The sequence below is a fragment of the Hevea brasiliensis genome, unplaced genomic scaffold, assembly GCF_030052815.1.
Source record: "Hevea brasiliensis isolate MT/VB/25A 57/8 unplaced genomic scaffold, ASM3005281v1 Scaf1, whole genome shotgun sequence".
NCBI classification, from domain to species: Eukaryota; Viridiplantae; Streptophyta; class Magnoliopsida; order Malpighiales; family Euphorbiaceae; genus Hevea; species Hevea brasiliensis.
Window position 1 is genome coordinate 11,617,910 of NW_026614585.1, and position 27,708 is coordinate 11,645,617.

The following is a 27,708-nucleotide window of genomic DNA, read 5'->3' on the forward strand; positions in this document are numbered from 1 at the left end:
TTTAAAATACAAATTATTAAAAAAATATTTTTATTTAATTATTTATTAAAAAATATAAAATTAAATGAGTTTAAGAATAATATTTAATAATAATCGAATTTAGTAGTATTCGAATAATAAAATTACTAATAAATTTAGGCAGAGCAATGATTTTCGCGGTACCTTGCCGCCCGCTGCCATTACAGACTCGCACAATTCAATGGATGATAATCGTTTTCGCTGAGAGAACGAGTGCCGCTCAAGTTCGAGCTCTGCCGCCGAAGAGAGCGGGCATTGCATTGCACTCTAACAACGACCTTAATGGAGCCCCAGAAGAAGAAGAAGAAAATAACCCATCGAGATTCAAGAGGAAACTACTTGTGTTCTTGCTCTTTCTTTATCAAAGGATTACAGAGAGTTGGATTTTGTTTTTGTCTTTAGAAAAAAATAAATGGGTAAAAAGAAGAAAGACATTATTCAACTGGAGCGAGAATCTGTAATTCCCATACTCAAGCACAAGCTCATTGCAGCTCTATCTGACCACATTGGTATCCTCCGTTTGCTATCTAATGAAAATATTACTGTTTGGCCAATAGGGTTCACCTTCTTCTTATTGCCTTTTCTTTTTGGCTATCTTGCATTGTTAAACTTTTCCTTTCTTCTTCGTTTTACTATAAAATCATCAAATTTGTTTGTCCTATTTTTTTATATATGTGGGCAGTAAAGAGAGATTTTCCTTTATAATGCAAAGGGTATTTCTTGGCTCTGTTTGGATTGAATGAGGCATTATGTATTTATTCATTATCCAGAACTTGGAGCTGATCGTGATGAGTTTTTAAAACTCTGCCAGAGAGTCGAATATACAATTCGAGCATGGTACCATCTACATTTTGAAGATCTCATGGTAATGCCGCTCTTGTTAAGTAGACATTTTTTTTTTTTTTTTTTTGGCATTGTATGATATGAATTTGAAGTGTATTTCCTTCTGCAGCAATTGTATGCCCTCTTTGAGCCCATTTATGGAGCCAATAAATTGGAGCAGCAGAATCTAACCCCGGAAGATATTGACATTTGTGAACAGAAGTTTTTGTCATGCTTATTTGAGGTATTCTGCTTGTTCCAACTTGCTGTTAACTTTTGATTTATTATGTTTTTGCATTGTCTTTGGCAAGAGGAAAATTGAACATATCTACTTGATTCTCTTTTTATCCAGGTGATGGATAAGAGTAATTTCAAAATAGCTACTGATGATGAGATTAATATTGCACTTTCTGCACAATATCGTTTAAATCTTCCAATCGTAGTCAATGAAGCTAAGGTAAGGTCTGTACTCCTAAGTGCTCATATGGCTTTATAGAATTGATTGTTCAGACAATCATCTATGTTTCTGTTTGTCTGTCTAGCTATCTGTCCATATAAGTTGTTGCAAGTTTGCATCTTGTCTTCACAGTTGTTGATCTCAATATGTTCTGTCTTGTTGAATGTAGCTCGACAAGAGGCTGTTTACTAAGTACTTTGCAAAGAATCCTCATGATAACCTCCCATATTTTGCTGATAAGGTAATGCTAAAACCAGCTTCAAGATTGCTGCATGGTTGGAAATTCTTTTGGGCATGAATAATCATGATAAATTATATTAGGCTGTAATCGGTGTTGATGGGTGATTGTGGAGATACATGATTGCCACTATATATACTTCCATTTTCCAGCTTTTGCAACTACTCTAAAATGTAAAAAATTGATGTGCTCCTATCTTATAAGAAGTCGGTTTTGTGGTGTATATATATATATATATATATATATATATATGCACACTCCCTACCCCCTTGCATTGGAAGGAAGATGCTTTTGTGATTTGAACTTGCACCCCATGATGTCCAAGTCAAAATGAAGCAATGTTTTTATTGCACCAAAAGGCTCACCCTCTTAGTTGTGCAAATATGATAAAAGAAAATAAAAATTGTCTGGAGTGAAGATGGTACGTTCCTATAATTCAAGACAAAGCATCATATAAATGTGATCATAGTTCATAGAATGGCTAAATAAAAAGCTTTCCTTTCTTTCTTGGATGAAACTTGCACCACTCATATTGATGTAGGATTTTTCTTGTCTAAAGCCTGTCCATTATAGACCTAAGACACATGTGGTGGGACCTACCTATTAAATATATGGGTCCACATGTTTGTGTATTAAGTCTATGATACACCAGGTCTAGGTAAGAATTTCCTGTTCATGTACTCTGAAATTTCTTTGACCAACTATCCATATGTCACTTGTTCTTCAGCTGCTAGAAACTTTAACCCATTATTGTCTTAATTAGGGAAATTTAGTTTACTGCCTACAAACTGAGTCATGATTGTGTTGATGCCTATACTTTGAGTCTGGCACTTGATAGAGTGATGTATGTGTTTTGGGGGTATGCCAGTGATGAGTTCTATGAAGTAAATGCCCCATTGGTTCATATTGACCATTTGTAGCAAAATCGGTCTCAAGATGGAGGAAGCTGCACCTTCAGCTTGGGGTAGCTAGGAGAGAAAGCAGATTTGCAATACCTTAGGAAGCCTTAAAAGCGCTTCCACCAACCTTGGGGGGAAGCAGATGAATCCTGCAGAACCTTATTAGGAAGCTCTACAAGGGTCTTTAAATGAGCCTTGGAAGTTAGGGAATGCTTGGGGAATCTTAGGAAGCTCCACAAGGGTTTTCACCAACTTTAGGAAGTTGACAAATCTCGCAATAACTTAGGAAGCTTGGTGAGAGTTTTCTCTGAACTCAGGAAGCCAGAGGGTGCTTGCAACTGCTTAAGAAGCATTGCAAAGTTCTTCACTAACCTTAGGAAGTTAAAGGATTGGGTGATCACGAGGATTAAAAAGAAAAAGGAGAAAAGATAAAAGGACAAGGGTGTCTTGTATTGTATGTCCGAGATGAATAATTGTAACAATTATGAGTCATTTTATAGGCTTCAAGTTATAGATATGTGCAAGTAATGTCAATCCTGTACAAGGTCTATCTCCATCACAACAAATGATGATGATCTTTACAGATAATGTTTATATATATATATATATACAAGTTAGAACACAGGTAAGAATAGGATTTCACCTAGTTTTAACCTATCTACTCTTTGCATAAGACTCATTCTTTAGCCACAAAATGTACCTAATACACTTTGTATTCTAAAACAACACATGGAGACATGCTACATTTTAAGAGAGTAATTTTTATTCCTTATTTCATGTTACTATATTTTATGATAAAAAGTACTTGTTGCATTGTGGATACCAGTTGGCACATCTGTGTGTGTGTGCCTGTGTGCTCACTGATGATCATTCATTTGTTTTTCTTTAGTTCATAATCTTCCGGCGTGGATTTGGAATTGATAAGATGACTGCTTACTTTATCAAATCAAAAATAAATACAATTCTTGCGCGTTTATGGAGGTGTTTCTTGACAGTTACTGGGTAAGTGCTCATTTTTTCCATGACAGAAAGATTAATTTTTCTACTAACCCCTCTTCTATAATCAGTTTCATTTGGTGTTATATCTTTGGTACTATTATTTGATGTGGCTTTGAAAAGTATTACTTGTTCAGCTGAAGTTGGAGGAGTTCCTTGAACTTATTTCAGTGATTTTTACAAGATTTTTCTGCTTGTAGGTTAAAAAGAATTCTCTTCACAAAATCAGGAGCATCTATTGACAAAGATATAAAACCTGTTGAAATCTGCGTAGAAGATGATCAAAATGATTTATATGTTGAACGAATCCGTATTGAGAAGATGAAACTCAGGTTTTTAAATGGCTTATTGCTGGCAATGTGAGCTTATTCTGGTTTTTGACTTTCATCTTCTTTTTCTCTACAGTTTCTCGAATCTTATAGGCAAGGTTACAATCCAAGAACCTACCTTTCAGAGTATAATTGTTGTTTACAGGTATTGACTTTTTATTCTCTTGAAATCTGAACAATTTGCGGATAGTTGTATGTACTAATATTCTTATGTTGTAATAATGATTTGCTCTTTCTTATTATGGTTTGAGACACTACATTAGAAAAGAGAACCTAGTACTATTCACTGAATAAAGAAAACTTTTAAGGAAATACATTTCCTTGAAAGATTTACTGAAATCGTTCTCTTAATATACATTATTATAGTGTTTAGAACTATGAAAATAAATCACTGGTGTTAGAAATCTGCAGGAGAACAAGTTCCAAAAAAGAAACAGAGAGGAATATTTATGTGAAGCAATTCAAGAACATTCCAATGGCTGATATGGAGATAGTACTGGTGATTTTTGATTTTGGATTTTTTTTTTCTTTTTTCCCTTTGGCTGTTTATTTAGTCCTGGAACTTCTTGTGTTAACAGCCAGAAAAGAAGAATCCAGGCTTAACTCCAATGGATTGGGTCAAATTCATTGTTTCTGCTGTAATCGGACTGGTCAGTAATTGTATCTTTAAGAAATTCAATGTACACAGTGTTCTTGGTTTCGAGTTATTTGACCACCTGAACCAAATGGTATTTGTACAGGTTACTGTAATCGGTTCACTCAGCTCCCCAAAAGCTGATATCCGGGTCATTTTTGCTATCCTGTCATCAGTGGTTGGTTATTGTGTCAAGACGTACTTCACGTTAAGTTTCTTCATCTTTGTTCTTTATTTTGTTAAAGATCTTGCCTATTGTATGATACTGATTGGCCTGTTTGCTAAGTTCAATAGAATTCTCATGCATATCTTAGGCAACTTAGACTGCGGTCGCTAAATTTGACACTTGGATTTTAAATAATAATAAATATTTATTTTGTGCCTCTCAGTCTAATTGAATCAGTCACAAGAATTTGATGAAAGGCCCTCTGGAAATCTTACATGACAGCCAATTCCCACTTTCTTTTTATAGCCAGCATCTGAGCCTTCCATTCAGGCCAACTTCTTTTTTCTTAGTATCATTCATTTCCTCCCCTCTTTATCTCTTAAATCTGACAGCTACATCAGTTTCTGATGAATATTTCATGGATTGTATGGCATTGGTTTGATTCTAAATTGAACTTTGATAACCAAAATTATATAAAGTTGAAGATCTGGTGCCAAAAGTTGAGTGACCATGGATGTAATTTGTCCAACATATTCTTTTCAACATTGTGAGCCATGGTGCAAAAGTAAGGCTGCTCCAATGTAACCTAGAGGTTGCGGATTAAACACAATCAAGGAAGAAAGTTCTGTTCATATAATCCTCTCCCTAGAGTCCACATTGCAAGAATTCTTATGTACAGAAACACCCTATTTTGCTTGCCATAACTACTGTGAAGTAGAATTTACCTATGAAAAGAAATAAACAATGAGTAGGTTGGTCAGTTGACTAGGGAAGCTTGATGCAATCACTCTTCATGCATTTTGACAAGGATTCTGCTTCAATTTGACCAACTGTGTATGTGCCTCAATTTTTTATTTTAAAAGTCTATGTTCGACTCAATTTTTTACACATTATAAAGGCTGGTGTTTATTTGATTCCCCACAGGTTTCAAAGTAACTTGGTTTCCTATCAGAGTTTAATCACTCAGTCCGTGTATGACAAACAATTGGATAGTGGAAGGGGCACTCTTCTTCACTTGTGTGACAATGTGATTCAACAAGAAGTAAGCAGTAAGCAAGAAGTTTAACACCTTTCCAATTATTTATCATCCAAATAAAGGTCATAGCTTGTGCAATGAGTTAGATTTCCCATATTTTGAATCTTTACTTATTTTGTAGGCTTAATGACAAAAAGATTATAAACTTTTAACAATTTTGATAATAATATCCAGTTATTTTAATTTTTTTAGTTCAGATCATTTAATTAGTTTTATAATCATATCCTTCATTAGCTTTCCATTCATTGTTGTTAACTTATTAATGTAGACAGTAAGCAAGAGATTTGAAGCCACACTGTGATGAGAAATAGCAAAATGGGGACGGGCTATACCTCCTGAATCATACATGATTTGACAATGAAAATCATGTGTGAAAATGATCTATTTTTTTGGGTAGCCAAGTATGGTCTAGAAGTGGAATTCATATCAGAATGGCTTGTTCTCAGCACACTAATTACTTCAGCTCCTGCTTAGCATTCATTTTAATAAATTAATGTTAAATTTAGACACAAATCTAAGGATATGATTGTAACAGTGATTAAAGCATGTTATCTGAATTGATAAAACTAGAAGGATATGTAACTGAAAAAATGATATAGGTTGATTATTTTTATTGTCATTAAGCCTATTTTATATCTGCAATAGTTTTTCTGCAATAAATATTTGTAAAGAAAAATATTCTTCTATGCATTGGTTTTACTGCTATGTGATTACTGATTAATAAATTTTAAGCATTGTTTTTCTGATGCATTTATCCCCTTTAAAAACAAATTTCCCTTATGGACTTTCAAATGTTTACAGTTACAGAACCTAATAACTCAAATACGCAGGTAAAAGAGGTGATTGTTTCATTTTTTGTGCTGATGGAGCAAGGACAAGCTACTAGACAGGTACAAATAACTCTAGAGCTCTTTTCCCCCTCCCCTTCCTTGCCTTCATAATTTCTACAGGGCGTGCAGATTCTGTAAGGCTTGCTAAATGCTAATGCGTATCTTTGCAATGTCTGAAGTAGGAACTTGATCAGCGGTGCGAGGATCTGATTAAACATGAATTTGGTGAAATCTGTAATTTTGATGTAGATGATGCAGTTCAAAAGTTAGAAAAGTTGGGAATTGTTACTAAGGTGAAATTCTCTATCAAACTCAGGGTGGCATCACCATCATAATGTTAATTTGTTGATAGGCTATAGATTTTTTTTTTAAGTGATTGAATGATTGGAATGAGGATTGTTGAACTCAGGACACTGCTGGAAGGTATACAAGTGTCAACTTGAAACTTGCTAATGAGATAATTGGCACCACAACAGAGGAGGTAGTTCTTAAAGCTAAACATCGTGATAGCAGTTCTAGATACTACGGGAAAGTGAAATCCTTCTGATCTGAGTCAAATTTGAGAATTTGATGCCACAGGATCACCTGCAAGTGATTGTTACGCTATCCAGCACCTGCACAGTGAAACTAGATGGCAAGTTGTATACTTATAAAGATTTTTCATCGTCACTAGTCTTTTTATGTACATATTTTCACTGGTATGAGCGCTAATCCAATTTTTATTGCTTAAAACAAGATACCATAAATGATTATCAACAGAAAAATGCAGTAAATATCAGTTTTGTTCAATTACAAACTTGCAACATAGTCCTATGTTTCTGCTGACAATAATGCTTAGTTAGCACAACAGATGCTCAATCATTCTTGCGTTAATTTATTCATTTATATTTGAGAAAAGTAAGCATGTATAAGGAATTAAAAACCTTAATACATCAGTAAATAAAAGATCCTCCAGAACAGGATGATGGAGGATCTTCAGTCCCAACAATAAAGCAGTCAGCAGAGGAAGCTAAGTGTTACTCTAAGTTGTAGGGATGGCAGAAAAGCCAAAACCAGAAGTCTACAAAGCATAGCCTGCATATCTTCAATAATTCTCCCTTCCATCAAACCTGATTAATTCAAGAAGGCAAATTTAGCAATTGCATTCCAAAAATCTGCTTCAAATCTAGCAGCTGTAAATCCAAGCTCCTGCACAAACAAGGTGATTGAATTGACAAGACCAAATGAAGATGCTATGAAAGTTAACAAGCTTATGTTTGTAAACAAAATACTGAACAGAGAGACTTATTTTAGTTTCAATCATGCAAGCAACCATGCATGCCTCATTCTCATTGAGGTGAGAAGGAGCAATATTTGCTATATCAAGGCAAAACTATAACAAGAAAATTTTGCATTAATATACCAAATACTGAGTTATTCTTTTTCTAAGCACTCTGCATATTGTACCAAAATCCGAGTCACTATAAAAACTCTTCCTACAAATGGCGGACAGGATCAAGGTAGTGCTGCTGCTTACCATGCCTTGATTTTCGTCAAGTTACAATAAACCGTCCAATTAGCCAACAGTTTGTGCAGAACATTCCAGTTGATGATTTTACATCCTTCACTACCACAACAAGCTGAAAACTGATTCTGCCAAAAAGAAAAGGGGAAAAAAGGACGAGGAGGTGAATAGTTTTGATTATAAGGGCTAATGGGATGACAAATTCTGCATCTGCAAACTATTTAAACCAGTAAAAAAGAATAGCATTATAGCAATAACGTCAAGTTTCCCTTACCCAACCTTTATTTTGAAGGTGATCATCCAGCCATGATTACGCAGCAAGATTTCCAGAGTGTACATCTGTAATAAAAGCCGAGCCAAGTTTTCACATGAGATCTATGCAAATTCTACCTCCCACACACATTGTCAATGAGTATGAACACATTAGCAGAGGAAAAGAAAAAAGGGACATTGCTTGGTATAGTGAGAAAAAACAGAACTTGTCTTGGGATTTTCTGTTGTCACTGCAAAATTCATTTTTAGGCGCATAGCTAAATAAGCTACTGAATCTTGATGAACTTCTATGAAGAAAGTGCTTGTAAATTTGTTGCACACTATCATCAAATAAAATGTAGTTGACTTGAGTGAATAAAAAATGACCAGACCATATCTTCTTTTCCCCAAAAATTGAATGCGACAATGAATTTGGTAATAGGAAATCTAAAAAGCTAGTGTTCTTTAATCTTTTTTTTTTTTTTTTTTGGGGGGGGGGGGGGGGGTGTTTTGGGAGAGGAGGTGTGGCGCGCAAGAAAAAAAATTACCCCTTGGAAACCTCATTAATAGAATTTTTAGATATAAATTACCTTAGCTCAAGATATGGAATATCCTGCAGTCATAAGCAGCTACACCTTCCCATCACTATCCCTTGCCAAAAATTTCTGATGCTTTTATGATTTAAAAAGTTTCAATTTCTCAAGAACCCGCTTCATTGATGGACGCACAGAAAGTGACTCTACTGTACAGGTTAAAGCAAGCTTTAGCATTCCCAACAGATGGTCCTTAGGCCCTGCTTCCCACAATTCCACAGAGAAAAGCTCTGAAGAACATCTTTCCTTGATCAATAATTTGGCCCAAGCAACAATGTTGAAGCCATTCCCATACTCAGAAAATGATGGATCAAGGGATTTCCTCCCTGACATTAATTCTAACATTATTACACCAAAGCTATAAACATCCGACTTGTCAGATACCCTGCGTGTGGTTGCATATTCTGGTGCAACATAGCCAAATGTGCCTGCTACGTCTGTTGTGGCATGGGTCTGAGAAACTTCTAAAAGCCTTGCCAAACCAAAGTCTGATAGGTAGGCATTAAGCTCCTCATCCAGCAGGATGTTACTAGGCTTAATGTCCCGTTGAAGTATTTGCGGCACACATGAATAGTGGAGTTAAGCTAAAGCATGAGCTATGTCAAGAGCTATCTTGTAAATCACTGACCATTGTACATTTTTGCTTGACCTTTCATGTATGAAGGTTTCAAGGTTCCCACCAGAAAGATAATTATAAATTAAGAACATCTCAGCTTCTCCCACATAATACCCAATCAAAGTCACAAGGTTCTTATGTCATATTCTACCCAGTGTCCTGATCTCTGCATCAAACTGTTGAATGCCTTGAAATCTGCCCAAAGATAGCCGCTTTACAGCTACAAGGTAACCTGGGGCCAATTCAGCTTTGTAAGTTGACCCAGAGCCACCTGTGCCGATGAGGTTCCTAATGCTGAAATTCCCAGTTGCTCTGACCACACTGTCATAGCTCAGTTCAGTTGGAGCATCTGCAAAAGTCACCATTACTTTGCCTCCTAAGTTAGAGAGTCTACTGGACTTCTTCCTTCCATGAATACTGACCACAACCAACACCAAGGAAATACAGAGTACAACAGAAGCAGAAATTACTAATGCAAATATAAAAGACTTCTTATTCCTGTGACTCTGCAATTTTCCATCTTCATTTGAATTAGGTAGTAAGTTAGAGGATGGATCTGGGCATTGGTCCAGAAAGTTATTCCCTCTAAACCAATCACAGTCAGTCAGGCGTTGAAGCTGGGGTATACGACCAGCAAGGTGATTGAAAGAAACATCTAGTACAGTGAAATTGGAAAGGGTTGAGAAAGATGAGGGTATCTCCCCAAAAAGCCCATTGTTGTTGAGTAGAACGATTTCAAGATTTTTGGCATTTGTCAAACTTGCAGGGATGGATCTTGTTAGGGCATTGTGAGACAGATCTAAAACTGTAAGAGAAGTCAACTGACCAAGTTCAGATGGAATCCCTCCTGCAACATTGTTGCTTCCTAGGAGAATCAATTTCAAAAGTCTCAAATTCCCTAACTGATTAGGCAGAGTTCCAGACAGTTTGTTTCCCCTCAAGTCGAAACATTGAAGCATCTTCAAGTTGCCAATACTAGGAGGCAGTGAACCACCAATCTGATTATATGCTGCTTCAAACTGTGTCATGGGTATACAACTAAGAAACAATGAATCATGAATCTCAGCAGATCATTACAATTTGAGACCAGTTCATCTGGAAAAGACCCATTAAACATATTATTGTTCAACAACAACCTGTATGTAGGTTTATTCTCAGTGCCCAAGAATTCATTTCCTACTGAGAACAAAGGCAACAAACCAGAAAATTTATTCCAACTATAATCATGGATAATAACGAAGTCTTCCTCCATCTTTGAGCCCAAAGGATTTCTCATCTGAGGACCCCAAACAGGAATGTTAAGAGTATGCAGTCTGTACATCCTCCACATCCAAAAAGTTAGGATCTTGTCCAACAGAAAGCATACTATTATCACAACTGCCTTTACCAAAACTTGGAATGACACCAGACATATTATTTTGACTAACATTGAAATACAACATACATGGAACTTGCAGTTGCATAGGAAGGTAGCCCACCAAATAATTGGAACTCAAATCAAAGAACGTAAGGTTTTTACATATCCCCAAGCCATTTGGAACCACACCGTTGAAAGAATTGAAGCCCAAATGGAGAACTCTAAGGGAGCATGAATCACTCCAATTGCTAGGCAACAGTCCACCAAGATTCCCTCTAGGTGCCCACAAAATCTGCAAACTTGGAAGCATTAAGACTTCGTAAGGAATACCTCTATCAAAAGCATTGAACTCTAATCCACTGTCATTATCACCGTTTCCATTGCCAACAAAATTGCTAGAATTAGTTAATGCCAAGACAGACAGTTTTCGACAATAAACCAACTCCTCTGGGATCTTCTTAGTGAGACTATTAGTGGAAACATCCAGGATACGAAGCTCTGAAATCTGACCAATCTCAGCCGGAATCCGACCTTGTAAAAAGTTTCCATCAAGCAACAGAGTCCTCAAATTCTTGCACTGACCAATCTCCTTTGGAATACTCTTGTTCAAAAGGTTATTAGAGAGTTTCAAGTGTCTCAAAAACAAACATTTACTTGAACTATCAACTTTGATTTCACCAGTAAACTGATTATTGGATAAATCAATAACTTGCAATTTTCCATAACCGATTAAAATAGCGGGAATATTACCATTGAACGAATTAAACGATAAATTATGCACGCCAAGAGACCGAAGATTGCTTATCTGATCAGGAATCCTCCTGGACAAGTTATTCCCTTGAAGCTCCAAAACCTCCAAAAACTGAAGCTTGCAGACACTCACTGGGATCTCACCGAAAAAGGCATTGTGAGGAATGACCAAAGCTCTCAGCTCTCCCAAGTCACCAATCGAATCGGGCAGAGTTCCGACGAGGAATGACGTCAAACAGCCGGAGGTGAAGTTCAAGGCAACAACTCTCCTAGAAAATTCATCACAGGTAACTCCATACCAACTGCAGTAACTGGTATTTGGGGTCCAACCAGCAAGAAGACTTGAAGGGTCTTGAGAAATCGACTTCTTGAAATCAAGAAGTGTCATTAAGAACTAAAGGTTTAACCAGTGTAGAACTAACAGCGAAAGACGCTAAAGCAACAAAAAGAAACCAAGTAACCACCATTCTTCTATAACCTCCTTGGCTCGCACCCATAAAAAATTCACCGTCGACGAGGTGATCCGTTAAACAAAAAGTAAAGTCCAAAATTTGAAATGGATTCGGAGCCAAAAAGGGTAAAAATCTAGTTCTTGAACTGCTATTACATTAAAGAAAAGACATAGTTAGAGTAAGCTAAGCAAGAAGACAATGAAAAGGTGTAATATGAAAAATACAATGGTCGCCGGAGAGAGCAATGAAAGGAGAAAGAAAGGAAGGTGAGATGAAAGACAAGAGGAGCCAGCGATTGCTACGAGTTTTGTCATAACGTCGTTTGCGTTTGTCACATGCAACGATGCAAAGCAAAGCTATTTATTGAGGCCTCTGTTGTTTGTATTATTTATTTATACCAAAAATCTATATTTTCGGATTAAATTGAAAAGCTTATTAAATTTTACATTTTTATTTGAATTTAAAATTCCTAAAATTTTATTTATGTAAGAATTATACATTCCAAAACATGAAATATAAAAATTTTCAAAATTTTTACACATTTAATAAAAAATATTAAAAATATAATTAAAAATCAAACATAAATAATATTATCTTATATGTTAGGCATCTAAAAAAATCTTCCCGTTTATTTTTATGTGTCTAAGATCCCAATTATGTTTTAGGGAAAAATAAAATCTAATTTTAATGTATTTATTTTTAAGTTATTTCTTTTTCCAATTTATTTAAAAAATTAAAATTTTATAAAAATTAAATTGAATTATCTTTTATTAATTTGTAAATTTGCAAATTAAAGAATTTAATTTTAGAAAAATATTATTTTAAAAAATATTAATCAGACTAAAAATTATATATTATATAGAAATACAATTTATTTTTTAATTTTTTTAATAATAATATCAAGTAAACTCTATCTCTTCTCAATAAGTTATAAGATTTCTACTTCACAATTATTTTTATTTTATAATTAATTAATTAAATTTTATTTTTATAATATTAAAATTGCTTAAAAATTATTAAATTAAGAATTTTAATTATATATTAATAAAAACATAAATATAAAGTTCAACAATGGCACAAATTTATTTAATTTTTAAGTCCTTAAATTACAGTGTTAATAATTAAATATGGCATTTCATGGATGAGGGAGTGAGAAAATAAATAATGTATCATAGGAAACTGTTGCTTTGGAAATAGCAAGTAAGCTTCTTATGCTAAAGCAGGAGGAAATCTTGGAAATTGATAGGGACTCTACTTGGAAAACCATTTTTTATATTTAAAAAAATTATAATTTTTTATTTTTTTATAAGAAATAAAGAAAAATATGCAAAACATATTAACATATAAATAATAATAAAAAAATCATATCTCTCATAACTAAAAAATTATTATAAAATACATTTAAATTTTTATTTTAATTTAAAAATGTTTTATATGTTTTATTCATTTATTTTATACTACTGTAATTAATTTTTTATAATTATAAACAAATATTTTTTAAATAATTATTCAATTTTCAATATAAAATATTATAGTTATTTTTATTTATAAAAAAAGTCATCATTTTTTATTTTAAAAACTGTTAGAAAACAGAATTTTTGTTATAAAAAAAGTGAAAAACAATTTAAAACTGTTTTCCAATGCATTTATCTCCTTTTATCACTTTTTTACATATTATTAAGGTGTTTTAGCCGATTATTAGTATTTTTTTAAAAAACAATTATTTAATTATTTTTTTAATTCTTTTTTTATTTTTAATTAGAAATGAATTTTTATTCTAAAAATTAAATTATTAAAAAAAGAAATTGAACTATTTTTGTTGGTAATTAGAAATAAACTATTATTAGTTTACAATTTTTTAAATTTATTTATTTAATTATTAATTTATTATCATTTTATAATGAGTTTTATTAATTTATATTTCTATTTTAAATTTAATCATTAGGCTTCGGTACTAATGTGTACGATTTTCAGGATCTCAAATCAAACTGCAAAATCGTACCAAATTAATAAGGTATTGAGCTGAAATTATTTTAATATTTTAATTTGATTTTAATTTTTTATAAAGAATTAAATTAAAATTGTATTAAAATCAATCAAAATCACATTAAATTGGAATTAAATTAAAAATTAAATTTATACATGTGTTTTTCTATATTTTTAGATGCATTATATTCTTTATATATATATATAATTATGAACTAAATATAACTTAATATTATATTTTATTTTTATAAATATATTAAATTACATTATAATTTTTAATTATAAATATACTCTTATGCTATAAATATTAATTCATAATTATATTAGTGTTTTATAATTAAATATTATATAATTAATAAATAGTTAAAATGCATATTATATGATATATTATGTATTAATAATTTAATTTAAAACTTAAATGTTAATTAAATATAATTTCTTTAAGGAAATAATTACATAAAATTGTTTCAAGAATTGAGGATCAAATCAGAATCGTACCGAACCGAAAAATTGATAATCATATCAAATTGAAATCAAAACAAAGAAAAATCAAACCAGAACCATACCAAAAATTTCAATTCGATTCTGATTCTTAGATAAACCTCAAACTGAACCAAAATTGCATACCACCAACTTCAGTTGCACAACAATTATGTAGTTAAGGCAAGAAAAAGAAGATATAAACAAAATGCATGGGAACCACAAAATTCAAAGGAATGAGAGGCTTTTGACTCACATACATAAAATCATGTATATAAATGATCTAATACACTCAACTAATAAAAAATTAAAAAATTATACTTTAAACTCTGAATGCGAATTTATGAGAAATTTTTTACTAGATCAGGTTCATTATAGATCTAAAAACACAACTATGAAAGACTTATATTTAAGTAATAGGTAAATTTCATAATATATCCTAAATATATGATGAATAGGATTTAACATGCAAAACTTTTAAAGCTCTAAGTAATTAAACAATATATCCAAAGTCTCAACACATAATATTTCTTTGAAAGAGACCATTTCCCAAACACAAAATATTAATTAATTATGGAAATCAAAGAGTTCTGTGTCCGTAACTATTTGTGTCACACTAAGTTTGAGATTGCTTTGCTAGGCACAATCATAGAGTGTCAAAATGATTTAGAATTTTGCATGTTCTCTTATTTTGTAAATGAAATATCACATTTATCATAGTCTAGACTTGATAATATTATTCTCTCCCAAACTTTATTGGATTCAATATCTCACACAAACTATAACCATCGAAGAAAAATAAACAAGGTAATTCACTGCCTAACTTGACTTAATCTAATAGCTGAAAGCATATCACTCGTTTAGTAAAACTAGATTTAAGTCCTCACTCTCCCAATCTCTATAAAAAAAATATATATATAGAGTAATTCACTCAACATCCTGTAATTCCCATAATCAGTCAAGTATGGCATGCTCCACATTGTCTGTTTCCTTCAATTGGTCAAGAATTGCATAATCTGGGTCTGGGACATAACATTAGACCACAAGACCACATGTCACCAACCAAATAATTGGTCCCAAATGATGCTGTTTGTCTAATCTTTTTTTTTTTTCTCGTTTTTTCTTCTTCTTCTTGTTGTTAATAGCTAAACTTTGGGTCGCTGGCACTTTTTGTTCTTGCTTGGATTTTATGGGTACCATTTGTAGTCAGCTTTGGACAATAAGTCAGGTGACTTGCAAATGGACCAATACAGTTGGCCCACTACAAAACCAATTACCCAAACAGATTCCTAGGAACCTAACCTAACCAATGAATGCATGCCAAGCTTGATACAGATTTTGTAAGTTGCAGAACTTCGAAGAAGGCAAGGACCTTTTGTTGACGGATTGGGAAATTAACCACATGAAAAATATTGAATCTGATTTCTATTTATGAGTAGAAGCACCACAGCTGAGAGCTCCTGTATCATGCATGCTCGACGAACCTGGTTTGAGACATACCTAGGACAAAAATGCAACATTAAAAGTACCAAAATTTGATGTTGTGATTCTGCTACTCGTGAAATTTTAGATGGTTTTACCTAATACTTGCAAGCACAATATCACCTAGATGCAAACAAATGATTCTGAGAAGACAATCAAATCTCATACACAATGTTTCATCCGAATGCAAAGGGTTCACATATATGCAAAATATAGACTGTTCCATGATTTTATAACTTAATGCACATTAGCATTTTATGAAGATTGTCATCTGGTGTTTCAATTCAATGTAAAAAAGTTTCTGTTCCAAACTAGTTGGCATCAATCACATAGATCCCTAGCCCAACCCACCATCCTTTATATGGGCTGGCTGCTAGAGACTATTCTTCCTGCGTTTGCAGATGTCAAATCCAACGCAGGCAGGCTATAAACTCATTCACAAAGAAGAAAAGAACAAATATAAATCACGTACTCCACAGAATTATGACAGATTCTCCTTTTTCTGAAAACGTTATCCACTTAGAATTATTGGCTAAATTTGTAAGGATGACCATAGTTTGTTCTTGCAGCATCCAAGACAGTTCACAAAAGCAGAATATAAACATTTGCAGCTAATTCCACTGCTATTCAACCCCGCAATCCCTCACTGTTACTGCCAACTGTATATCAAAAAGACTGAAAAGAAACCAGTAAATATGAACCATTTATTCCACGGAGTCCTGAAATATAGGATGGAAAATCTTTAATGTTGATGAAATATCACCATGATATGCACGTTATCATTAAATCACCATTGGAACACAACACAACTATTAGTTTGAATAAGCTTTTGCATGTATTGTAGTTAAATTGATGGAAGCAGACAGCATTCATTTCTGAAGACATTCCTGAAAAAAATACTATGCCTATCAAGGTTACCAGTGGTTAGATAATCAGCACCAGAGCTTTTTTATTGAATTGAAGGCAAAGATGCCTGTTATCCACTGTAAATCCTAGACTAGTGCGGTGAAGAACGATCATATTGGAAGGTGACATCATCCACTAGAGAAAAATAACCTTCATCCAACATATACATATTGCAGAATAACAAATGACGGAACAACAAGGCATTGTAATTCAATGATTCAGATGCAAAAATTCCTCAAATCACAAAGTTTTTTGAGACATAATATGTTAGGTGTACAAAGTGCATTGGCTCCCCCAGTGCTTACTGTTAAAAAAATGGAAGCAAAGGCTTCTTTCTTTGTTAGGAGTACAAGATCCTTGTATGGGTTTATACAAATTGATTATGGTAAGCATATGAAATCCAAAGCTAGACTTCAATTGGTTGCTAGTTAGGGAATAGAAGTTTGATAAACATGGATCTCTCGCAGGAGAAGAGACCTTGCCTTATTGACAGCATTAAAGCAGAGGCATATACGTTCCTCAAGATCTTTAAGCTGCTCAATAAATTTGAGATGTCTTTTTTGGAGTAGTTTCAATACCTCTGAAATGGCATGCTTGTCATTACCCCTTTCCAGTCCCAGCCGAATAAGATGCTTATCACTCTCAATAGAATCATAAAGACAAGCAACAACGCGGTCGATAGTATCAAGATCTTTGTTTAGTACATAAGTTCCCCTAGCTGCAGCATCAAGTTGCTTGGCATGTTCATGCTCTTTCTTAGTGAGCTTTCGAGGAAGGTTTATGACGGTGCAAAAGGGGCAGGCGACAATGGCAACAAGGGTATGAGTTGCTATCGCCACAGCAGCAAAAGTAACAGTTACAACGGAACCGATAATGCAAAGGACAGAAGCAGCGGTGGCTCGGCGAACTAGTCTGACTCTAGAGCGGGACTTTCGAAGTCGGTGATCTAGTTGTTGACTGAGTTGCGAAAAGCTGTGGCGTATATCCTGGAAGTTATGAGAATCCCGGCAAGGGAAAGGATTGCCAAAACGATCAAATTGGAGAAAAATCTCATAGGCGTAATTGCATTGTGATTGAGTAAGGTAGTCTGAATCTAGGGGAAGGACGTCAAGGAGCTTATGGAAAGGATCATACAGAGCACGGGCACGATATACACTTCGCTGGAGGAGAAGGCAGAGGTGGGTAGTGTTTTCACTATGCTCAAAGTAGTTGGAGAACAGGCGGGTAAGGGTGTTGGGCCTGGCATCGCGGAGAGCCTCCTCCACGCATTCACGGTTTGGTTGAAGAACCTGTGCCAACTGCATCTGGCGAGCCTCCTCATCGTCATTGTTAGAGCGAAACTCAATTTGTTCTTCGTCAAGTTCCTGAGGGCTAGAGACATGAATCCTGGACCATATCTCGTTGTAGGAATTAGATTGAACGGCGAGGGTGTATTCGTGAGTGACGTTAACAGTGGGGGAATGCAATGTGCTCGACAACGGCGTCCCATCCATCGAGGTTCCAGCTGGTGCCAAAAAACATTGACCCATTTCATTCAGGCATTTACACAATCACATTACAAACACAACAAAGAAAAACCGAAAAATCTCAACACCAAGCAATTTTGCCAAAAATAAAAAAGGCCCAAAACTAACCTTGAGAAGGCGAAGGACCATTATAGTGGTGGAGATCGATGGTTGTGGTAGGTGAGTTTAGTTGCGATGCTGAAGCTGCCAATGGTGACTTGAGAGAAAGGCACTGCAGCATTTGACCGACTGATAAAATAAAGATTTCTCCACGCACTAAAACTAGCAGAGCGGTGTAATGGCGGCGGAGAGAAGCGTTGATACTTAGGCCCCGATTTAAGAAACATATATAGTTGCATATACTGAATTGTCCTTTAGAATTGCGAGGGATGTGATCATCTTGCGCTCGTAGTTTCTCCAGGCCAAGAGAGTGAGTTGACCGAGTTCTTTCTCGCCGTTCTTTTTACTTTTCAAACAATGCCCGTTTACCGGTATTTGAACCCAGAAGTCTTGGGCCTTGACTACAGAGAATTGGGCCGGATAATTTTATCAATATCAATTCAATTACATAAAGTTAAAATGATAAGATTCAATTTGCCTGTACTTATTGGAATGTTCAATTTAACTTATTTTTAACTTTTAATTCAATTTAACTCATGAGTTTTGATTTATTTTCAAATTAGTTCAATTAATAAAAATATATAATTATTTAATTATTTTTTAAAATATTAAAATATTATTTTTATATTGTATAATTAATTAATAAAAATAAAAAATATTATTTTTATTATTTAATATTATTAATTAGACAGAAAATATAAAAAAGATATTTTTATATTTTCATATAATTAATTAAAATTAAAAATTATTACTATTCTAATTAATAATATTGAATAATAAAAATATTATTTTTATTTAATTAATTATACAATATAAAAAATAATATTTTAATATTAAAAAATTATTAAATATTAAATAATTTATTTAAATAAATTATTTGATATATAAACAAATTAATTAATTATAAAATATAAAAAAATATTTTAATATTAACAAAAGTCATTTTTTAATATTATTTAAACAAAATAATTAAATATTTTAAAAATGATATTAAAATATTATTTTTATATTGTATAATTTGTATAATTAAAATATTAAATAAATTATTTTTATATTATATTTTAATATTAAAAAAATGATATTTTTTTATAATTGGGCTAATTTGAGCATAAATTGTCACGACCCAACCTATGGGCCGGATCGGCACTAAAATCTGGGCCAGCCTAAAGCCTCCGAGACCCGTAATAAGCCTAACTATCCCTCAACCCATGACCAGGCCCACAATTTAGAGCCCAATATGCATATAAAATAATTTAAATTAAACTATTATAATTTTATTTCGGGCCAACTTAGCCCAGTAATTAGCAGAAACTAAAATTAGGGGAGCGCAGCTCAACCCTGTTACATCATTTACAAACTATTTAAAACTCATAAAAAATTTTCATTTGTTAATACAAAAACTTAAATTCATACCGTCCCTGAAAGGATTAATGTTACTACTAGTACATGCGGAGTTCTAAATTATAAATTTAGACAATAATAATACCGTTAAGTAATTTTCTCCATAACCTGCGAGGAAAGGAACAGGTTATTCTGAAAAAGGTCTCCTCCTGTAGCCTGGAAAAATAGGTGAACAGGAGTGAGCGTTCGACTCAAAGAGTAAAATATCAATTTTAACCATAATCTCTATAGCTATCTAAAGCTAATGCGCCATGTGAAGTGAAATGTAATATCGTCATAATTTTTATACAAATCACATCAAAAAGGCAATTTGGAGCACTCACACACCCGATAATATCAAGTAATACATATATGGGAACTGATCCCTTATACAGCCCTCTTAATCCAACCTCTGCCAATGAAGATCTCAACCGAACTTTCGCTTAATAAACAAACACAGGGTCCCAGCAAAGATCTCAAGCCGTGTCTACCCCGAAGGACCGGGTCCCAGCGAAAATCTTAAGCCGTGTCTACCCGTCCTATCCATATTCAACACTATACCACACGCACGCTAACGTACGTACACTGCTCCAAATTACCACAAACAATATCCATAGCACTTCAACATTTATGAATGCAATGTAAAACGTGCCTAGTGTTTAACTACATAGATACATACATATAAGTGATGCATTGACATACTTGAACATATAATAATATAGAAATTACAATTAAAATTAATATTTTACTCACAGTACACCGATGACTATTGTGGCTGCTGGATTGAGAAAAATAGCTGATATCGATCACCTAAATAATTATATTATAAATTTATTAGTGCTAAGTCAAAATAAAACTCTAAAGAGACAACAGACAGCCTAATTTATGTCGAAAATCCGGCAGAGTTTCCCCTATATCTGCGACCTACCCAACCTGCCAAAAATGGTTCAAATAGCACTTCTAAACTCAACCCATATCTCATCATCATTATATGGCCCCTCCTGGGCCCTCCAAATTAAGCAATACTCAAAATCTTAAAAATTACGTTTTAGTCCTTATAATTGACATTTTGCAAAAATCCACTCAAACAAGCTCTAAAAATTCTAAAATTTTACCCCGCGGTCCTTAATAAAGTTATAAAGCTATTGCAAAAGTAATGGTAATTTTCTAATCACCCATGAATATTTTATTCAAAAATATTACTCAATTCCATAAGTTTCCAACAGCTAACATATTCTTAATTCAACCCAATTCAATATTCATATATTTAAAAATTCATCCTCAAGCTTCAACCAATCATATAAAATTTAAATATTATAATTTCAAATAATCTTATATGCTCATATGCTAAAAATCTAATTAAAATTCATCCATATATGCTAAAAATCTACCTAAAATTCATCTATATTTTTCAAATATATTCTACAATCACTCAAAAATTCAACAAATACTATAGAATATCTCCAAATAATTTTACTTTTATCATATATTTTTCTTAGAATTTTTTTCCAATTTTTCTTGTTTAAGAAACACTGTATTTATGCTCAATAGACAGAGAAATAATGAAAATAATCTTACCCGAAATTTATCTGTGTCTCAAAATTTTCAAAAATTTATGAGGAATCCTCTGGAAGTTGAATCATCTACAAAGCCCACCGGAGCCACCGCCGGAACCACCGTGCATGGTGGCCGGCCGCCAGTCGCGGTGACATTTGCCGAATCTGATCATACCATCATGTTCCTCTCCTCTCTCTCAGTCCATAGGTGGTCTCGGATCGTCAATCCATCGGTCGGATCATCTTAGATATGACCCAAAAGCATGAAAAATCTGAAACTTCTCTCCTCCATATCTCACTCATCCGACTTCCATTTGCTGCAAAATTGGTATTAAAAGAAAGCTCTCGGAACAAGCTTTCCAACGCCACCTGAATCGCCTCGATCGGACTTAGAATGAAGCCAGAATCGCGTCGGGAAGTTGCTGTCCACTGTGCGCACGTTGAGGAAGAAAACTCCTCCATTTGCGGTGCTGCCGGCGCTGCTCCGGCCAGCTGGCAGTTCGCCGGCATCGCCCAGGGTGGGGGGATGCCTCGCAGGCCGGCCATGGTGGCTGGAGGCTTGCCAGCCGGAAGAAAATGGGAGGGGGAGGGAGAGTTTAAGGGGGGAGGGGAGGCACTGCTGGTTTTGTTTTGTTTTTTTTTTTTTTCTTAATCTGGGAATAAATCTAGACATACATGTTGTCTATATTCATTTCTAGAAATAAAAATTATAATATATAATAAATAATAATAAAAATAATAACCATAATATTTCATTTTTATTTTATTTATAATTTAAAAATTTTGGGTTGTTACATAAATCAAAACTTATGGGTTAAATTGAATTAAAAGTTAAAAATGAACTAAATTGAACCTCCCCAACAAGTACAGGGAGCAAATTGAACCTTATTCCTAAAATTAAAGGAACATGTTTTTTATATTCTGAATTGTATTTATTTCTTGAAAAATTATTTAGTGCAACAGTTTAATCATAATCATTAATCATCGATCATAGTGAAATCCACGTAAAATCCATTACAATTAATGATTATCATAAAATCGTTATACATACATCTATTTTATTATATAATTTTTCTCATCATAAGCTCACACGAAATTCAAGATCACACAAATCTCAACTCTTACTATCATATTAACAACAAATAATGGTTTACAACAAGATTTCACATACATTTATGACACAAAAAAATGAAAAAATTATACAGCTGTTCTTTTGTACACTTAACAAACAGCTGAATTTCTTTCAAAAAAGGGAGAAGGGATTGAGGAAAAGAGGGAAAAGAAAAAAAAAGTACAACAAAAATCACACTCAATATTTTGGAGGCAAATGGATTTGTTTTTATTTTGATGCTTTAAATAGTTGGCTTCCAAGAGTCACAGTTGGGGTTCCTTCCCCCATTACTGTTGTTAAGCTCATCTCTTTCTCGAGTATCCGATCGAGTTCCATCACCACGTAACTCATGGCAGGTCGCCTCTCGCTTGAAGGTTCCAGGCATCGGACTATCAGTTGTATGAACTCCTCCATGCCTTCAGCTGTGAAGCTAGTTCCCAATTTTTGATCAACAATGCTAGCAAAAACACTGTAGTCCTCAGTATTTTGAACCTTCGTAAGAAATAACAACAAATCCATTTTAGCTCCAACTAGCAACTCACAAGTTATGCAATACATTGCAATATGCAGTATCTGCAACTGCTACATTACTTGAAAGCGTTTCAGGAATAGCTAGAATATGCATCAGTATGAACAGACAACTAGAAATTTATGTTCATCCGTACACAACCATTGCGTTGCAAATTTGTAGCAAGTATGTTGTGATGACAATATATAAATAGCAAAACAAAAACTATCAATAGCATTGCACTTGGACACCATACCCATTCAACCAGGTTTTGGCTGGAGTCTGGAGATGGCGATTCTGTTGCTTCCTGTCCGTGTAGTAACTCCAGAAGGAATACGCCAAAACTGAATACATCACTTTTATCAGAAAATCTTCTGAACTCTTTCACCCTGCATGCATCAACGGTAAATTGGTAAAGTGATAAACTACATTACCTTAACAGCTATACAAAACACGGAAGCTTAGGAGTAATACTCTGGCGCAAGAAATATGTCATCTGCTGTCACTTGTGAAGATGGACCTGCAACATCGACATGTCCCAGGAAATTACGAAGTCCTGCATCTGCAACCTTAGCAATAAAATTTTCATCTACAAGAACATTGGCTGTTTTGAAATCCTTGTGTAACAAACGGGGACTCTGAGAGTGAAGATGAGCCAAACCTGGACAAAATTTTACATAACTCAAAGGTATACTCATTTCAAAACCTTTCACATGTGATGGAAAAGCCTTCATTCAATTTCAAGTCTCACCAAACTTGAAATATTTTGCATTATTGATATTCAGTTTTATTTTCTCTTTTTTTTCTCAGGACCAGATATTTTGTCTAAATAAAAGAAAAACCTATACCAGGAAAGCCAAAATGCTCACTGATTTTGCAGAGGATCACCTTTAGCTGCACCAAGAGCTATTGAAAGTCTAAGCTTGAATTCTAGCTTCCCATCTGAAACACGACCAGGTCCTGCAAAGAAAACATCATGAATTTAATATTTATGAAAAGCAAATATCAAGGATGCTGAGTCTGTATATATTGATCTAAGAAAATCAAAAGAGAAGGAAATTGATTAAGTTCACAATATCACACATTTTAATATGTTGCATTGTAGAAAATCTACACTTCCCATATTGAATGAATGTTTAAATGGAGAACAATAAAGATGTATTAAATCACTAATATAATCTAGAATTCAGCTTAAAGAAGCAAGTTTGGTGATTGGACAGGGAGTTACCATACAAGTGACTGGAAACACTCCCACTAGGTATATACTCGTATATGAGAAACTGTTGATTACTTTCCTGGCAGTAGCCCAAAAGAGTCACAAGATTCCGATGCTGAATAGGTGAAAGGTAGCGCACCTGATAATATGGCTCAATCCCATCAGACCAAACCATGAAGGATGCAACGAGAAAAGGAAAACACATAGAATACTAATGAAGTACATGTGATAATTCTGGGCTTTTACAACACAGGGCCTATGATGCAGCAGAAGGTCCACTCATAATTTTGAGTGGAAAGGATTAATCCCATATGAAATGGAAAGTTCCTTGCTTTGTTAAGCCAGTCATAAATAGGGAAAACTGCACATGCTACAAGCAAATGTGGAAAATGAAAATTTTAAATGCTTGCTTTTAGTTTTCATTTTCAGAAAAATTGTCAAGCCAATGACATATTTTTCTACCACTCTTCATAATAACATTAACATTGAAAGAAAAGTAGAGTTCTTTCAGGGGAGCCCTGACACAGTGGGGAAAAAAAAAGTATTGTCTTCAATATCAGACAATTTATATTGATAAAAGTTTTTAGTCTCAGATGCATGAAAGTGATTATTACCTCATCAACAAATTCAGGGCTAGGTGCTCCAGATCGCTTTTTGATAGCCACAAGCATCCCATCATTAAGCAAACCCTTATATACTTCCCCAAATTTTCCTACCCCAATCAAATTTTTATCATTAAAATTTTTTGCAGCAAGAGATAATTCTTCCATCTCAAAACGCCTTGCTTCTCGAATGGACAACTCAACCCCAACATGCCTTCCTCCTGCAGGTTATGAGAAAAATTAAAACAAATATATATATATAAGGATGTCATTTCTCACACCTAATTCTATGCTCTTTTGGTCCCCTCTTGAACCAAATACAAAACAAATGGTACCTTGAGATGGTTCAGAAGACCCTGTCTCAGAAGTTCTTGAAACACTCTTCTTGTGAGATAGGCAGAACCATATAAGAAAGATAACCATCCCCACCAATGCCACGACTCCTGCAGCACCTCCTAATATGGCTGCAAGAGTCCTTGACATTTGGTATGGGAACCACTTCAACAATGCAGTAAAGTATTACTGGAATACAAAATATTATACATCGAACCTGGATCAGAAAGATACCATAAACAGGTAAATTATAATCAATAAGGAACAGAACATTTACTAAAACAAGGGAAAAAAAAGGGAGTGGAAATGTCTACACAAAAAGCACGCAACATTCCAATGAAATCCACTTGAAACAAGTAGCAACAGCAAGAACAGTGCAGGAATTGATAATTCTTTTAGTAATATAGGTGCCTAAATCTAATCCCCACTAACGATATGCTCAGAAGTTAAATAGTAATTTAGTTGAGCCAAAAAGTTCAACCCCAATAAGAAACAGACGTTAATAACAAATGCCCGTTTAAAAGAACTGTCCAGCATTTCTACTTAGCGACAAATGCCAACTAACTAATGAAATAGTCAAATTCAGCACAAGCTAGCAGTTTCATTAACAAAGTTATGAATTCATTGAGAAAAGTATAAAATTCTATCAAAACTGAACTGCTTGAGATAAAAAAGATGGATTATAAGTAAGCATCTGAAATCTTCAAACCTGTATTCCCAGAGAAATAATGCAGCCAGATCTCCAGAAATCTCAGATTCATTTGCCAATGACAAAATCAGCGAGCCTCGCAATAACAGAATCAGCAAAATCAACACTCACCCACATTCCCACATTGAGAAATGAAGTCTTTTTGTTTATATCTCTCAATCCAAAAACCCAGCAAGAATTTCGAAAACACAGTCAAATCAAGAAAAAGTAATATAAACCCAGTTATGATCAACACCAACTCTAGGAGTTGCAAGTGTCGAAGAGACAAAGGCAGGTAAAGGGAAGCAGAGACACACAGCTTTCAGGGGCTGCAACAACTAAGAAGTAATGAATGAATGAATGAATAGAATCAACCAATCTCGTGATTGTACTTTTTAATCAATAAATTTGAGAATCATCGTTGGATACAGACAATGCCGACAGAAAGAGACCTCGCGCCGACAGCACTCTCAGGGTTGGGGTTTATTCCTATGACTTCCCTTCGACCAAAATCACCCCAAAAAAATACTCAATAAACCAAAACCCATTACACCAAATCAACAATACTCTATATCCAAAACCCACCAATTATGTATAACCAAATTAATATATAACACCTACCCTTTTCTTCTTTTGATGTTTCAAGTTCCAGAGAAAAAAACTTTTAAAAATCCCTACAGCAAAAAAAAGTATGGAATTTGAAGCAAAGGAAGTACGCTGTACTATATCAAGATGATGATGACCATGAAAGGAGCGAGAGAGAGAGAGAGAGAGAGAGAGAGAGAGAGAGACAGAAGTATTATTCTAGTCAAGCATTATTTTTGTATGGGCTGTAAAGCAGTATAATCGTTGTCTAGTGCCGCAAATTGGAAGGGAGTTTATTTGCGTCCTCCTGTACAGGGCATCTTGGCTGCAACAGATCCATGCTCGCCTACCATATGACGCCACAAACACTTAAAAAGAAACAAAGATTAATTTTTCATTTCTCCTTGACCCAACTGGAAATTAGACTCGGAGTTTATTTATTTCAGTAATTACATTATCAATTTTTTTACATTCATTGACAGCTGAAGACCGTACTCCAAATACAATTACTATGTTACAGAAAATTAAAATATACACGATTTTATATACAGTTCAACATAAATATTTCCTCTCCTGAAGCCAAATATTGCGTAAGATATCAGTTGCAGCAATAAAAAAAAATTCCCATTATATGCAAGTCTTAAATAAAGAATAGGCGAGTGTGAGATTCAAAGCTGTGAGGTTGCTATCCCCACCAGCCAGCTATGTTGACATTGCTCCTACTAAGTGGTTTTTATATATATATATATACACACACACTAAATCTACAAGGTTGTAAAGTTTGAGGTTCCTTTCTGCGTTTTAGTTTATGTTATATTTCACATGAACACGTTGGATTCTTGTCCCTCCTAGCTGCCATGTTTCAATCATTCAAGAAAAGTGCCCAAAGTTGTTGCCCTTATTGCCTTCTCTTCACCCACTATATTATTACATAAAGCCCTTTAATTCATGTTCTACTCCATATATTTTTATTTTTTTTCTGGTAGTGTATAGCTTGTAGAGGCCTCTAATTAGATTAAACTCAAAATTTCATAATTTTAAAAATAATTTTAATATCATTAAAATAAAAATTATTAATAAGTATTATTTTTTAAAAATATATTGTTTAAAGATGGAAGGTGGCTCAATTCCAGAAATGAATTAATAGAGAATTTGAGATTTATATAAAATAATATTGTAATTAAGAATTCATTTGAAATTGCTTTTAAAGCTATTGTTTAAAAAAGAAATTAAATATAATAGTTAAAGAGTATTAACAATCAATTTAAAAATAAATTTAATATATTTTATTCATAAAGATA

At 33.9% G+C, this 27,708-nt stretch overlaps 3 protein-coding genes, 1 long non-coding RNA gene and 1 pseudogene across 7 annotated transcripts; 1 reads left to right on the forward strand and 4 right to left on the reverse strand.

The window, feature by feature from the left end:
- Positions 1-139: 139 nt before the first annotated feature.
- LOC110648489 (uncharacterized) lies at positions 140-7,225 on the forward strand. Of its 2 annotated transcripts, none has more exons than XR_009146446.1 (15): positions 140-527; positions 789-883; positions 971-1,084; positions 1,193-1,297; positions 1,467-1,538; positions 3,324-3,436; positions 3,631-3,762; positions 3,836-3,904; positions 4,171-4,258; positions 4,338-4,409; positions 4,500-4,600; positions 5,484-5,601; positions 6,426-6,485; positions 6,605-6,718; positions 6,835-6,858. XR_009146446.1 is itself a non-coding variant. In XM_021802775.2 (15 exons), exons 1-15 carry the CDS (start codon positions 431-433, stop codon positions 6,970-6,972), a joined length of 1,485 nt encoding a protein of 494 aa, XP_021658467.2. In that variant the 5' UTR covers positions 141-430; the 3' UTR covers positions 6,973-7,225. The 2 variants fall into 2 exon arrangements, 1 of the variants encoding a protein (XP_021658467.2); XM_021802775.2 differs by having other exon boundaries at positions 141-527; positions 6,608-6,718; positions 6,835-7,225.
- A 51-nt stretch (positions 7,226-7,276) lies between these two features.
- Positions 7,277-8,203, reverse strand: LOC131176340 (uncharacterized). Its single transcript, XR_009146447.1, has 2 exons — positions 7,942-8,203; positions 7,277-7,613 (listed from the first exon to the last, which is right to left on the reverse strand). It is a non-coding gene; the product is annotated as an uncharacterized LOC131176340 (long non-coding RNA).
- Positions 8,204-8,210: 7 nt separating this feature from the next.
- Positions 8,211-12,169, reverse strand: LOC131176341 (LRR receptor-like serine/threonine-protein kinase RPK2; annotated as a pseudogene).
- A 4,819-nt stretch (positions 12,170-16,988) lies between these two features.
- Positions 16,989-18,762, reverse strand: LOC110648626 (UPF0496 protein At3g19330). The gene is made up of 2 exons (XM_021802953.2): positions 18,438-18,762; positions 16,989-18,307 (listed from the first exon to the last, which is right to left on the reverse strand). The coding sequence occupies exons 1-2, from the start codon at positions 18,547-18,549 to the stop codon at positions 17,232-17,234; spliced, it is 1,188 nt and encodes a 395-aa protein (XP_021658645.2). The 5' UTR covers positions 18,550-18,762; the 3' UTR covers positions 16,989-17,231.
- A 3,705-nt stretch (positions 18,763-22,467) lies between these two features.
- Positions 22,468-26,553, reverse strand: LOC110648701 (proline-rich receptor-like protein kinase PERK8). Of its 3 annotated transcripts, none has more exons than XM_058141385.1 (8): positions 25,844-26,552; positions 25,137-25,351; positions 24,814-25,022; positions 24,212-24,338; positions 23,872-23,943; positions 23,458-23,503; positions 23,240-23,372; positions 22,468-22,967 (listed from the first exon to the last, which is right to left on the reverse strand). In XM_058141385.1, the coding sequence occupies exons 2-8, from the start codon at positions 25,282-25,284 to the stop codon at positions 22,704-22,706; spliced, it is 999 nt and encodes a 332-aa protein (XP_057997368.1). In that variant the 5' UTR covers positions 25,285-25,351; positions 25,844-26,552; the 3' UTR covers positions 22,468-22,703. The 3 variants fall into 3 exon arrangements, with proteins under 3 accessions (XP_057997368.1, XP_057997366.1, XP_057997367.1); XM_058141383.1 differs by having other exon boundaries at positions 23,458-23,644; positions 25,844-26,548; XM_058141384.1 differs by lacking the exon at positions 25,137-25,351 and having other exon boundaries at positions 23,458-23,644; positions 25,844-26,553.
- Between the last annotated feature and the right edge of the window lie 1,155 nt (positions 26,554-27,708).

Excerpts from the sequence above, each read along its gene's own strand:
- LOC110648489 (XM_021802775.2), top strand. The coding sequence starts at position 431 with ATGGGTAAAAAGAAGAAAGACATTATTCAACTGGAGCGAGAATCTGTA. Across the intron at positions 4,259-4,337 it reads CTGATATGGAGATAGTACTG|CCAGAAAAGAAGAATCCAGG; the intron begins GTGATTTTTGAT and ends TTGTGTTAACAG. Across the intron at positions 4,601-5,483 it reads TGTGTCAAGACGTACTTCAC|GTTTCAAAGTAACTTGGTTT; the intron begins GTTAAGTTTCTT and ends GATTCCCCACAG.
- LOC110648626 (XM_021802953.2), bottom strand. The coding sequence starts at position 18,549 with ATGCTGCAGTGCCTTTCTCTCAAGTCACCATTGGCAGCTTCAGCATCG. Across the intron at positions 18,308-18,437 it reads TGGTCCTTCGCCTTCTCAAG|CTGGAACCTCGATGGATGGG; the intron begins GTTAGTTTTGGG and ends TTTTGGCACCAG.
- LOC110648701 (XM_058141383.1), bottom strand. The coding sequence starts at position 25,284 with ATGTCAAGGACTCTTGCAGCCATATTAGGAGGTGCTGCAGGAGTCGTG. Across the intron at positions 25,023-25,136 it reads GTCTTCTGAACCATCTCAAG|GAGGAAGGCATGTTGGGGTT; the intron begins GTACCATTTGTT and ends CATAACCTGCAG. Across the intron at positions 23,645-23,871 it reads AGCTCTTGGTGCAGCTAAAG|GTTTGGCTCATCTTCACTCT; the intron begins GTGATCCTCTGC and ends AATTTTGTCCAG.